Source organism: Hesperophylax consimilis, chromosome 6 (genome assembly GCF_061612785.1).
Source record: "Hesperophylax consimilis isolate HC1 chromosome 6, BYU_Hcon_1.0, whole genome shotgun sequence".
NCBI classification, from domain to species: Eukaryota; Metazoa; Arthropoda; class Insecta; order Trichoptera; family Limnephilidae; genus Hesperophylax; species Hesperophylax consimilis.
The window spans coordinates 41025310-41040222 of record NC_142841.1 but is presented as its reverse complement, the minus strand read 5'-3'; the positions used below and the strand labels follow the sequence as shown (position 1 = coordinate 41040222).

Genomic DNA, 14913 nt, shown 5'->3' with positions numbered 1-14913 from the left:
TGCTGATAATCTTATATTTCAATGTTGGTAAAGTCAAAATTTCTTTATTTCGTTGTGCTAGAGACATCTTCAAGATTTTATCAACAAAATTTTGTTTATTTACTAAAACATTGTGATTATTTCTTGATTTGTGATTGGGCCCTTTCTGTGAACATTTGAAAACTGGGCCCTCACTGTTACAAAGAAAGAATATATGAGAAGGTGTTATGTTTTTCTTTCGAAAGAAACCATTTGGTTCACGGCTGACACGGTCCAATTCGTTTACAAATCCGTATCGATGAAAATTCTATTGTTTTATCTCTTCAATGGTTTATAAGGTTTATATAAATAAAAAATTAAGTCAAAGCATGCATAATAATAAAGTAGTTAAAATCATATATTTTAAGCCAGTCAATATACAACCACGAAATATTTACAAAATTATAAGTATATTACACATGGACTAAAATAAAGGTATAAAATTATTACAGCTAAAAAAATACTTGAAGCTATAAAGTACTATATTATTAATATTTTAATAAATTAATTTGTTTTCATTAGTCTCTCTTTGGTCGTGTTCTGGTCCCGTATTCTGATATCAAATTGGGTCCCGCTGAAGTGTTTTTCTCTGTGGGTTTGATGATGATGCTTGTTTTCCAGTCTTTAGTTAATATATCAAGGGAGGGATTACTTTCATTCTTCTGTAACGTGACTACAACATCGTTATTGGAGTTAGATTGGGAGTCCATCAGATGATCTGAATCCACTGTCTCGGTTTCCGAACTTGTGGCATTGTTTCTAGTTTTGTGTATCTGAAAATCAAATGAACCCTATTGAAACAAAAAGAGTAAGCATTAAATTTATTGTATATTTATCCATAGCTCTCGCAACATCAGTAAGTTTAAATTAATTGTTATACAGTTTATAAAAATTTGTATGATCTATGCATATTTGGTGACGGTGTTCAGAAAGTGTTTTTAAAGGAACGGAGAAGTGATTCTTGTAGATAGTTGCACGCAGAATCAAACATCAAAGCTGGCACATTGTTCCACAGAAAAGTTATTGCACCTAACGAGTTGTACAAACCCCCTGCTGTAAATATCAACCGTCTTGGAATGCTGAACATGCATTTGGAGTGTTTCCCAAGTGCAATAGGGCTGAGAGGGTCAATAATGTTGATTTCTCCGCATATTTTCTATTGAAATGTCGGTAAAATGCACCAGACTGCAAAGATTTTCCATCAAATAATGAACAACATCCAAACTGAACAATGGGGCACAATAAGGAACTCCAGTGAATGTGAAAAATTGGAAAAAATATATTCATAAAATCAACAAATGTGATTCTGAATATGTAAGTTTTATTATATATTATGTGTAGAATTTAAAAATGAATAAAACACTATCACGTTAAAATCTCCTCTTTGGTTGGCAAGACTGAATCTGTTGATTCTGATGTCACGAATGACATGTCATCCTCGTTTTCTATTTTGAATTTGAATGTACATATTTAAGATTTCATGGTTGTTTCACAATGTTGATGGAATTAATACTTCATTTAGGCACCTATAAGAATTTATATTTTAGGAAATTAATAGTAGTTATTGGTGTATTATTTTATAACGCAATTTTGAGGTTAGTGTCAAAGTAGTGTAGTGGTATTGTAACACAATAATATTTATATGGTAATCTGATTACATTTTATGTACTTGATATTATCATTGTTTATTATAATAATACCATAAAGGAAAAATTCTATAGACTGTTTTGTAGGTAATTTAAAAAGAAAATTTGCATTTGACTCGTCGAACTTTGAATACAATATAGCTTAAATTTGAAGCAAACGTTTATTAGATCAGCTAAATAAAACTATTGTATTTTCATCATAATGAACCCTGCAACAAAATGCAGTTAAGGCGAAATAGGTAGACTTGACCTGAATTTTTGTGGCCAGTTTAAGACGTATGGACACTTTTCTAGAAAAAAACACAAATTGATTTAGAAAGATCGTTATTTTATCTAGTAAAGTAAGATGTTAAATTTTGAAAAATAATATTATTTTCATATCATAATAGAGTGTTACCGTTGGACGTTGCGCAGATTTGTTGCATTTTCAAAGATGAATTTGTATTATTCAACAAATATTTCAAATCATATAATAATACAGTATAAACAATCAATAAATTATCTATCATAAGTATGTATAAGAATTTTGTTTTTATTTCAAATAAAATTTCTAATAAATAAATCCGAACACGCGTTTTGTGACGAAAATCCCTCAATTTGACTATTTATTTATGGTCTTACAAATTGGTATAGTTTAGATTTTTTTACAAAAATAATTTACCAAGACATTATTGAAACATTAGAAATAATTTAAGATCAATAAATATATTCTTAAAGTATATAATCTGATAGTATTATTGTCCCAGCGTCTGGACGGTGTAGGCCCTCTGATTGGTCAAATTTAAATTGTCTGTTTCGGGTAACTTGAATATTAAGACACGATTCCATACTAAAATAGGATCGCCTCATAATAATACGAGATTTCTTCATAAGCATCGTTTCTGCTCATATAATTTTTGGATAATATCGAAGAAAATATGTTTTAGAAAGTTCATAATCCATTGGATTAATTACATTACAATGAAAATTCTCCACAGTTACGTGATTATGTTTGACGTTTATAAAAATTCACGCGTTTCTTCAAGATGGCCGACAGAGCGCACCTCTGGCGGTTTAAAAACGAACCAAATGCCTGGCGCGAATATTTAAATATGCAGCTAACAATACTTGACTACTTACCATTAACGAGCGTTTTATAAGAAGATTTCTTCTGGAAGCTTATCACTTTGTAATGGCATTTATCATTATTTTTTATATATTTTTTTTCTTATTAATTATATCTGATTTTATATTGGCATGTTTTCTAATTTCTAAAATTTCAAAATTATTTATTTGCGATGCTTTATATCCTGAGTGAAGTATTTTAAGACCTGAATTTTTATCGAAAGTGTGATCATTATTTAAAAGATTATTTGCAAACTCAGATTCACTATTTCCATTTATAGCCCTGCGATATTCTTTAGTTCTGACTTCAAAGTTTCTATTGGTTCTACCTTTGTAAAAGAAATTACAATCATCTCAATTGAGTTTTTAAACTCCTGTTTTTTTTTGTTTGAATTTTGCTATCATTATTATTAAGAATATATTTCTTCATTGTTATTAGTGTAAAACGCCAGTTGAATGGTACCAGGATTGTTTATATATATAATTTTAGAAGTATCGTTATCCACAAACAGAATTCTACGCCATTGTTTATTTCTATCTTTAGAAAGACCGTTTGAAGAGAATGTGTTTAATTTTTTTATTTAGTATTTCAACTATCAATTTATTAGAATAACCGTTATTAAATGCTATTTGTCTTATGAATATATTGTTTTATGCTTATATGCTATTTGTTTTTTTCAGGTCTTAAAATACTTCACTATAAATAATTTTGAAATTTTAGAAATGAGGAAACATATTAATATAAAAGCAGATATAATTAACAAGAATTTTTTTATAAACTCTCTTTTAAATATTTTCCCACTCAACTGGTCTTTCCCGTCTAACGATATTGTAATTCCTAATTATTATAAACCCAGCCTACTCTTACTCCTCCCCCCTCCTTCCACTTCTTCTTTCCCAATTGCAATCTATATTTAATTTTTGACTTCGGTGTATACACAATAAAATGTAAACATTATATTTATTTATTTATTGGACAATTTGCATAGCGCCGCTTTTGTGAGATATCACCTCAGGGGCGCTATATTGTAATAATTTACCTTTATATATAGATTTTTACTCTTCTGATGAAGGTGTATATATAATCTAGCTTTAAACTTTATTAGATACAGTAACAGTTGTAGGTAAAGAATTACCACCAGTTGGAGTAAAATTAACACCTTTTAATTAAACCGACTGCTAATGTCATCGCACAATTACCCTCCTTTTATTCATGAACACGGGTACAATTAATCAATATGTAATAATCTATTATTTAAGTCAACTTTGTTAAAACTATCTTTAATTGTGACAAACTAAACGATATTGATTCAACTTATAGACATTGACGGTTGTAACACATATTCAAGCACTGCAAGTCTCCTATGAGCTAATTATATTAGGTACGATAACAGTTAATATCAGTTGTAGACATGTAGTCAATAATAGTGTTTCATTTGAAATAATCCATCACAAATACGTAAAATTTCATTTATTCAAACAACTGTCATTCTTATTATGCGTAAATTTAGAATGTTATTATTAATTAACTCCTTCCTGTTCCCTTTTTTAACAATATATATACTCACCCTCTCTCTGTGAATGTTCTAATATCTATCTATTAAATGTAACTGTTGTTAATATCACTTAAAATGGGCGAAGCCCAAGCAAGAGCCGCCCGCAGGGCCTAGCAGAAAAAAACCCGCGGAGCGGGTTTTTAACTGCTAGTAGTAATTAATTTCGATTCGCGTTTGTGCATTTTTATTAACTCGGCACAAGACATAATATTGTCATTCTCCGCCGCGACCGGGCGGCATGCGGATGTGTAGTCCACACCGGTCTAGTTAATAACATTTTAAAGAAATTCCTCACAAAATGGGGAGGAAAATAACCTTGGAACAAAAGTTTTATTAGAAAACACAAATTACGACATCAAAAACGTACGTGGGAGATATATTTTCAAAAAAACAAAAGTTAGTGATATTTAATTATCTGTGTACATTGTACGTATTTAAATGCTACAGGGTCGTTCGAAAGAATCAGTCAGAATAAGCACATATTTTTTATAAAATTTGGTGATAATTTTGTGTTGTTTAATTTCCCGGGAAAAGAATCAACTATGGACTATCAGGAGTTTATGTCTGTCATCGATGTTTCATGTATAAATGTTAAAACGTATGCCAAAGTACGTGAAACTGTTTGTGATTGGTGGTCAAAAAGTGCCACGAACCAAATGAATTTTGATTCGTGATGTGCGATTCAAATCATTTTATTGTTCATAATTTCTATTTTATTGTCCAATTCACTATTACATTGGTATAATTCAACATATTATTTAATATTTTTTCTGTTACTTTTTGTCAGTTTCATAATGTCATATTGTGAATTGAGTTTCTTGTTTTAGGAAAAAAGATGAGGTTATTTTTGACATACTAACCTATGATTTTTCAATCGAAATTTACCTGGTGAATTTAATAACATTTCGAAAATTAGACGCGTCAGGTAAGGTCGCTCCATTAACTATGAAAACAAATACATGAAAGCGATACAATATTATGCAATCGCATAACTACATATTTAGGTAGGTACCGTAGAAATTAGTTGGAAATAAAACCTAGTTTTAATGTATATACTACTTCAGTTGTAAGGAATAAACCCTCTTTTCAATGTCATACATATCAAATCAAGTAATACTTTAATGATAAGTATTAGAAATAAAACTTACCGATAATACCTTTCGGATTAATAAGTAAAATATATTATAAAAATATATTCTTAACGAGTAAATAAGTAAAACAAAAGATTTTTACTCACCTTTGGAAAACTCATGTAAAATATTTTAAAAAAAACCAACTAAACAAATATTAAATTTTTTTTTAAATGTATATTCATATACCTACATATTTTATATCTACCATGTCAACAAACTGCATTTGTATTTATTTATGTTTACGCACTCCGACGTATAATTTACAAATATGTATGTAACTACTTATTAGGAAGAAAGCTACAACCGAGAATTCAACAATAATTGTTATTTCATCGGAACCATGCTGTAGTTTTCGTCAGCCGCGCGTTTCTACGGCTCGCAGCGGAATGAATTCGGTATTTCTCTCTCGGTCTAAAAAAACGTCCAATCAATAAGACCGTCTTTTAACGAAATTTGAATTCTCGTCCGCTGGTTAAGCCGCCTTAACCTAAGTGATAAAGGAGCATTTTTCTTATTGATTAGTTTAATGGCGTCACACCATTTTCTTTGTATGTAGTAATGCAGGTTCTCGAACATTGAAAAATTGTTTATTAGGTGTTGTCATGGGTTTATTTTTGCATTTTGGTAGAATAAAATAACAGTGGTGAACAAAAGCTGACATTTTACCTACTGTTCTTGAATAATAACAGCGGTTAAACTTAACTAAAAATAGTTAAAAAAACTTCTCGACTATCGACGCCGCCATACAAAATACCGTGCCTGTTGAAATAAAACATAGGCTTTTTTGTGACAGATTTGGTGCAATTTGAACCGATTTCGACGCCAACATTTTTAATCTTAAAATAAATTTAAATAACAATTAATAAAAATATACTGGTATTTAAGTGAGGTCATTATTGATAGTAAAAAAGGACTGGAGTTCCGTATTGCGATTTTTGCTGTAACACTTGTTGTTATCAGTATCCCCAGTTTCTGAGAGGCTAACTTAACTTTGGTTTCAAGAGACGTGCCTGAGCTGGTTACACCATTTTCTTTAGTCATTGGTTACACTGAGTAAGTCAACAGGATATACATAATGAAGGGTCAAGGGGCATAACTGCTTTACAACTCAATTTGATTTTGATATAAACTAATTAGAAAGTTTCGTAACATGAAACAATGTTTATCAGAAAAACTTTGGACAAATTTTATTTACATGGAATTACAAAATTGCAGTTAAAAAAGTGAACAGAAGTTCACAGTGCGAAACACAAAAATCGACGCCGATAATATGTTGATAGGGGGTTTTCCTGAGCTAGAGGCCAGGCGCATTTAAGTGGTACTTCCCCCAAATGTGCGGAGTAAGGTGAAATAAGGTTTTTTCCCAGCTTTCTGAAACTTGCTTTTTTTACCGCTTTAAATTAGTAGTTCTACTTCAAAAATTAATACAAGCAATAATAGTATCCATTGAAACCTGTTATGTTGCATATACATTTGCGAAACAAAAAATAGTTTTACCCCTGGAGTACATACATTGGTGAAAATCCGCAACTTCTGAATCTTTAGATGTTTTATTGTTGGGCATATTATTTCTAAAAACATACATACCTACTGTGGGATCTTTAAATAGGAACTAACCTGTGTATAATCCTCATAGTCTTGTTGACTGCCATCATTGGACCTATCATCTGCATTATAAATCCTAAAATCGTTTTGATTGGCATTCAATGATGCCGAGACGTGAATATTCTGCGAAGGATGTGTTTCGATATCATCATACTGATCAGACACATAGATTCTCATAGGCGTTTGATCGTAGGCTTTATTATCTTCTTGACTGACAGTAAGTGGAGAGCTCTTAATGGGAGTAAAACCTGAATTACTGTCAGATTCAATGGATTCAATGGTATATTCTCCATTCCTCGCATTGGAATTGAAGTATTGATTTTCTTCTGAATGGTCTTTGCCTGATTTTTCTTTTGCCTCCGCATTAGAATTTCCAACATTTATCAAATGATTAGCTGACTGCACCGCCAGCAAAGTGTTGGCAACATTTCTATCTGAGAGAGAAGAGTAATAATTGGTTGAAACCGAACCACTATTGGGATCGCTGACTTGAGTAAAGTACGAAGCTGTTAAAGGGTTGCTTTCTGAGAATTCCTTTGATTCTGACCCTGGTGAAATTGACGGAATAAAACTGGTGCCAGGTTGGTGATTGTAAAATCCTCCTGAGCCATTTTCTGTTTTGTTTTTTGTCTTGTTATTGCTGTCTGTTATAACATTGTTATTATTTGAAGCCGAACCTTCCTGTGTGTTTCTTATATAGTTTGTATGATGACCATTCGCTGTGTCTTCTTCAATGATCTTTTCTACATTTGTTTTCATCAGTTCTTTTTGTAATGCTTCTACTCCTTTTAAAGCATTTGATTCTTCGTAGTTGAATGTGTGGTAATTGGGTTGGAAGTCTGAAGATTGTTTGTAGTATTGCTCTTGTATCTTTTGTACGTATTTGGGATCCGGTTTGAAAAGTACATTGGGGTTATCACCATGCGTAGGTTGGACTATTGCTTTGAATGGCTGAAACAAATATCAAGCTAAAGTAAAAATGTTATCCTATACGCTAACTGATGTTTTGCGAACACCTCAAAATGTTTCAGTGTTGAACATTTTATCGTCTTACCTGAAGGGGAGCGCTTGAATCCAAAGTTTGCTGTAAGAAATGCTGTGAAAGTTGAGGTTGTTGAAGCAAAGGGAAGTTGTAAGTATCAGCCAGCTGCTGTTGGGATGGGGATCCATTTAGAAGTCGGAAAAGCTCTTGGGAAGACAGTGATGGAGTGACAGACTATAAAGGGAAATAAAGTGTTATTCAAATATACTTTTGAATCTACTACAACAATATTATTCTGTAGTAGTTAATGTGTACCTTATATAGTATAAAATACTTTTTTTTTATGCATACAATTTTAAAATACGAGATTTATCTTAACCATATTGGTTTATCTTTTTACACTTACAATTGCACTGGCGAGAAGACGTGTGAAAAACCACGGATAGTCTGAATTCTTGGTAGGTACTTTATCGCCTATCTGAATTCTTCAAACAACCAGTTCCAATTTTGAAAATGATAGTTAAATTCAAAGGAAATTTGAGTTCATTGAACCAGTTTTCGCTCAGGACTACTCGTAACTTAACTCACAATACAGACAACTGAAGTTAGTATGTTTTATTTCAATGTACCTACCTAGCACAGTTCACAATGGAAATATTGCTGACAGCTCAAAATAGTTGTGTTGACTTAGAAAAGGCTGTGCAAATTTCATGACACTGGAGCTCACCGTTCGTGATTTTCTTAGATACAAGCTTGAGCCTTTCAGATTTATTGCAGAGTTTAGATAATTAATATACCTTGTTAATTTAGTCACGCAAACAGCTCGGTCGAAAACACCAGGAAAATCAAATAATGATGCTACATTATACCTGGACTTTGAAAGCGGTGTCCTGTGGCGTAGGGTAAGGTTGCTTCAGGACGTTGGTGAAGTAGTTTGAAGCCGATGGCTTGTTTTGCAGGGAGGTCTGAGGATCCGGAGCATACAACTTGCTTTCTCCGCTGTATGGATTCTTATAAACCTTGTCTTTGGTATCCTCTGTCACCTCATATGTGTGTGTTCTTGCGTACTGAAATAATAAAGCGTCTTGTTATAGTACCACCGAAAACAAAAGATTGATCCGTAGTGTCGTCCTGAATGAAGCGAGCCACCAACGAATGCTAGCGAACTACTAATAAATCACGCCCTTTCTGCGCTTGGCAAGAGATGTGCATCTGCGCACCTTCTTTTGCTTGCAGTCTAGCTGTACTATCATGAACATTAATGTATTACAACATTTTGATTATTGAGTAAGTATAATATTTATCTTGGTGCCTATTCTTTTACCTGATTGTTGAAATACGATTGTTGTGATTCCCCATAGCCATTTCCATCTGGTACAACTATCGGTTTATCTGCCAAACTTAGGTTAGGAGCTGGGATTGTATGAATCGGTCCTGAAAATAATAAGTTTTCCTCTAATATCAAACAAATAAATTGTAAAACAAAATTTTACTTCTAATTTTACAGGACAATGTTAGCTTATATTCTTTTAAATCTTATTTTAATAATCATTGAACCATTTTAGAAATAATGCAATGAAATAACACATGAGAAATAAGTTCTTTCCGCGACCGGGATTCGATCCTCGGGTTCTTTGCTCCACCACTGAGCAATTACGGCAATCCACCATATTTTTCTTGTACACGGGGCCGGCCCTAAGCGAAACGGCGCTTGGCGCAAGTAAAATTTTGAGGTTCCATTTCAAAACTGGTAGACGCTTGGGCAGGTGATCACTGTAATTAATAATACTCGGATGATTTGCGTAACGCCGTTTTTGTGAACTATAATATCAAAGGCGATGTGTTAGTACCGTTAGGTATTAGGTATTATCACCGCCTTGGCGCCTTAACAATTCGGCGCTCGGAGCGGACTGCTCCAATTGCCCCCGCATAGGACCGGCCCTGCCGGTACCTGAATTATTGAAGTGAAACTTCTTTACGCGCGTTATGCATTTTCGAGGACCGGAGTAAAACCGACTCATGACCGTCACGAAAAACCGTGATCATTTCTCTATAGGAGCTTAGCTAATATTATATACCTAGTTTAGGTCACTCTCCAAACTCAGCTTCGCGGTCTAGAGGCAGAGCGCCCGACTATCGTCGTGAAGAACCGAGGTTCAATCCCCGCTTTAACTAATTTTTTTTATCTTTTTGTGATTTTTTTAATACGAGGAAAAGTGATAAAATGCTCTCGTGCTGCGACTTTTAGATATTTTGACTATATGATATTTTGGTCGAAATATAGCTTACAAATCGAGCCGGTAGAGTCGCTCGGTATTTTGATTACTTATTTTTATTTTGAATCATTAAAATTACTAATCAAGGCCGATAACGCGACTAATTACCCTAGCAGACGTGCGTGACAAGTTTTTTTAGTAAAAAACACAGCCGTAAGTGAGTTTTTCAAAATTTAGAAATGTTTTTCAAATTCAGACTCCATACGGGTATGAGACTGTTAAAACATGATAGATCTTTTCCAAAACGGACAAATATACGGAAATATTTTGAAAAATGACAGATATGACTTCACACTGCTGATATATCTTCGATTCAACCATATATAAAGCGTTAACGAGACGTTATGTGATATTATTCATTTGCCGTGTTTGAAAACGAAAATTTGTCAAGTCAATTGAGGAGTACACTTTGTATACGCGGTTCTCGTCGCGCGAGATACCTCTCCTCGCGGTCTAGAAGCAGAGCGTTCGACACTCGTTATGCAGGACCCGGGTTCAAATTTTTAATTTTTTTTATCACATGCTACTTATAAATATGTCAATAGACAGAAAAAAAGAGAGAATGAAATGAAAAGAGAGAGAGAAGAATACTAAAAGTTTCACTTCCGTCGTGTGTAGGCTTGCCACACACTGTATTTTTTTATTTGTTTAAATACTTTTAACTTTTAAATGATTAAAAAAATAGTTATTGATAAAAATATTTACGTTCTGTTAGGTACATTTAGGGGGTATTTCATTACATCTGAGTAAACTGGTTACTCACTCCTCGTCAAGTAACTTTAATCATAGGATAAAAATGGCAGTAAAAACAGGCATTTACTTGGTAGTGATTAAAATAATATACGCTACTCGACGAGTAGCACTAATAGACACTTTACTCAGAGATGGTAAATAGTAAATGCTCCCTTAGGAATATTGTAATGATTATATATTTAAGAACCTCTATCGCTATCTCCTCTAACTGGGTAAACCACAGTTGTTCTGACAGGCAGTGCTGCAGACAAATATTGATTGTTCTGAGAAACAGATCCCCCTTGTTCATAGCTTTGTGATTTCACCTCACCGTCATAATTCTGTTTGTACTGTTCAAAGTAATTATTGCTTGATAAGGGGAAAGCGGCACTGGCCAAGATCTTAGGAGGATTAGTGCTGGTCAGAGTAGTTTGAGCCTGTTGGATATTCAAAAAACTGTTTGTCGGGGCAACGGCCGAAACTGCAATGCTCTTGATTTGTGGTGATGACGCAAACTTGTAAGGCTGCGATGGTTGTAACTTGGAAGTCTGCTGCATTTGGGCGATTGCTTTTGGTGAGTTGGGGGCGTAATACGCGTAGGCAGCTGGATTAGCCATTAATGGCTCTGAAGACTTCACTCCGGTTGGACGGAACTTTGGGTTTTGAATCTTGGGAGCCTTGTACGCGTATGATGGTCCGTATGCATTGGGTACGGTTACGTATGGTTTTTGTTGCCTGAAAATAAGAAAATTATATTTAATTAAAAATTAAATAAGTACCTAGGTATACAAGCATACCGGTATTAATTTAAAATTTCAGGTTTAAACTTTTGTTGTGTGTTTCATAATAGAGTGTTATACACAGTCAAGGGTTTAATACTTCCTATAGCTCCCAATACTGAGTATTTCAGTCAAGAAGGTTTCATACAAGACAAAAGAAGGAATAGGATGATATCTATATACGACCTCTCTCTAGGATAACTTTAAATAACATGACAATTGCAAACAATTAAGTCAGAATTTTTCAGACTTTTTCGCATCGCCATGTTGAGTTTTAATCAAATTGAGATTAGCCGACAAGCAGACCCCTGTACTTGAAAGCTTATCACGATTTGTTTAAAATCTGAAAAGCAAGAAAATCAGCGACGCGGACCATTGAAAATCGATAAAAATTCCAAATAGCGCTGATCGTCAATCAAATGTGATACGTTTGAACTACCCCAACCTTGATCTTTTGTGTTAGACAGACATTATTTATTATTATTATGACACGCCCTAATGGGCATTTACACACTACAAAGTTTAATAGTAGAGTATCACAGTTATTATAGATTCTACAAAATTAAAACAATAAAGGAAACATAATACAACGAAAAAAGAAAAAACATTAAATGTTACAACAAAAGCATATAATAAAATAAGATACATTAGTAAAAATGATAAGAAGTCTCACATAAATATATATTCAAAATAAAAATAAAAATATATATATTGCGGAAATTATAGATGTCTATTTGTGTCTCGATCTATAAAAGAATTGAAATAAACAATATTTATATTGATTATTTTTAAGATGAAATATATCTCCCAGATCAGAGTATTTATTTCCAAGACTGTGAAGTCTTGGAATTGGGGAATTTTGATAAGACAGTGTCCTGGTGTTGTAAAAATAAAAGGGTAGTAAATTTCGGCAAGATCTTTTGGGTATGTGGATGCTGATTAATTGGAGTAACTCAGGACAGTCAATTTTGTAATGAAGTATTTTATGTAGTACTATTAAATCTGTCATCATTAAGAATAGAATAAAATGTATTGACATTATTGTTAATATCTGTGTTTTCCAGAAAAGACCAGTCTGTTGAATTTAAGAAATCAGAAATTTTAGGAAAATTTGCTTTATAAAAATTATAATGCGACTTAACATTTTTAAGATAAGTGTTGTTAATAAATGGAATAGTTATATCAAGAGGAGGATGGTAGAGGTCTACAGGCAATAGTTCATCCAAGGATTTACATACGGTAGCAGTGGGCTCACTGCAAAACACTAGATCAAGAAGACGACTATTTATATTAGTGATAGTGTTTAATTGTGGGATTGATAAGTAATTCGACATACCCAGAATCTCTCTTTCGCTGAGATTTGTAGTTGACAAATTAACACCAGATAATTCGGGGTCGTCATGGTTCCAACATTAGAAATAAATAGGTTTTATAGTATGATTTCTGAACTCACCTGTATAGTTGAGGCTGTCCTTTGATTTGCGAATAGTAAGGTTTGTACGGTCCCGCCCATCTTGTCCTCAATCTGCCTCCTAACATTTGCTGCTGTTGCAAATGCATCATTTGCTGTTGTTGTTTGTGTTGTTGCATCTGTTTTTGCCCGCTAAACTGCGCTACTGTCGGCTGCAAATTGCTAAACTGTGCCACTGATCCTTGCTGATTGCTGAACGAATTGATTGACGGGGTTTGACCGAACTGCGATATCGATGGTTGTTGATTACCATACTGTGCCAGTACTGGGAGGTGATTGCTGTATTGTGCCAACAGTGGCTGTTTACCGGTGAATTGCCCATAGATTTGCTGCTTATTCATCAGTTGGCTATACGTTTGTTGTGATGTGATTTGAAGGGTGTAGTGTGCCATGGAGCACAGGATTAACATTGACGTCTTCCACTGCAAAGAAAAACATAAATTCGTTCTCGTTTGTATTTAGCTACCTACTGCAGAGTGAATTTTAAATAGGGGGCATCATGCATTTTTTTTAACATTTTTTAGTAATCAAGTTTACCGATCAAAATATAAATTTGTTATAGTTTGGAAAGATAAAATAAACGCCTTCGGATTGCTTTTAGAAAAATATTAGGTTTGAAACATCAAATCGTTCCCCATTAGCTTTTTTATAATAAAAATATTTTTTTATAATAAAAAAGCGCAAATAATTATTAGAGGTGGTAGTTTGCTACATTGTATTTACAAGGAAATAATTCTTAACGATTCTTGGATAATTTGTGATTTTTGTTAATAATATAGTTCCTATTACTTCTGGTCTACGAAGTATTCGAAAGAATCCATGGAGTTTTTTTACATATTAAAACTACTAAAAGAACAACAAAAAATTGATTGAGTTATTAAAAAAATTGTAACTACTCGTATGTTGATAAAAGTTTTATAGGTAGGTTCAGGCAAATCATTTTAAACAGGACACTGAATGCATTTGTGACATTGATGAATTTAGTCTATGATTTGTGAATATTGGTAGTATCGAAAGTTAGATACCGATAGTAAAAAATTTCGACCTAGTTTGGAGCGTTTGTATTCAAACTCCTTAAGTTAAGATTGTTTATTAGAGTACATTTGTTTCTAAATTGAATCAAGCTAACTTTATTCTTGCCGTATTATCAATAAAGTTTGAATGACTCACGTGTCGAGTGCTGCAAAAAAAATCGTGTGCTAATGCCACCGTAATCAATAATTGCGCACGTTCTTCATCACGTATCGAAGAAGCATGACATTGAACAGGCCATTAACTACGGAGTGTTTTGGCTCGCGTTCAATGATCGCCTATTCAACGAATAAAAACTTTCTCGTCAGATTCAAACATGATCATTACCTACATCAGTAGAAATTTCTTGAATATCACCACCAGTCACAAGTTGTTATTTCATTGAAAAAGTCACGCTATTTTTGGACAGCCAAACAAAAGGTCACCAGACTGCAAGAAAGTGCATGTTATTTTTGATTGTCAAACATGAAACACGAAGGAAAGTGCCACATGTAGATTGCAGAGTGCATAATATTACACAAATTTAAAAAAGTTTGAATCTCTGAAAGCTGTGTCATGGGGTGGGGTTCATACCTGGTG

At 33.3% G+C, this 14913-nt stretch overlaps 1 protein-coding gene across 1 annotated transcript; it reads right to left on the bottom strand.

Annotated features, from left to right (window-relative positions):
• Window positions 1-6657: 6657 nt before the first annotated feature.
• LOC149423379 (uncharacterized) lies at window positions 6658-13694 on the bottom strand. Its single transcript, XM_089632735.1, has 5 exons — window positions 13285-13694; window positions 11379-11787; window positions 8914-9111; window positions 8117-8278; window positions 6658-8013 (listed from the first exon to the last, which is right to left on the bottom strand). Exons 1-5 carry the CDS (start codon window positions 13692-13694, stop codon window positions 7045-7047), a joined length of 2148 nt encoding a protein of 715 aa, XP_089488861.1. The 3' UTR covers window positions 6658-7044.
• Window positions 13695-14913: the final 1219 nt, after the last annotated feature.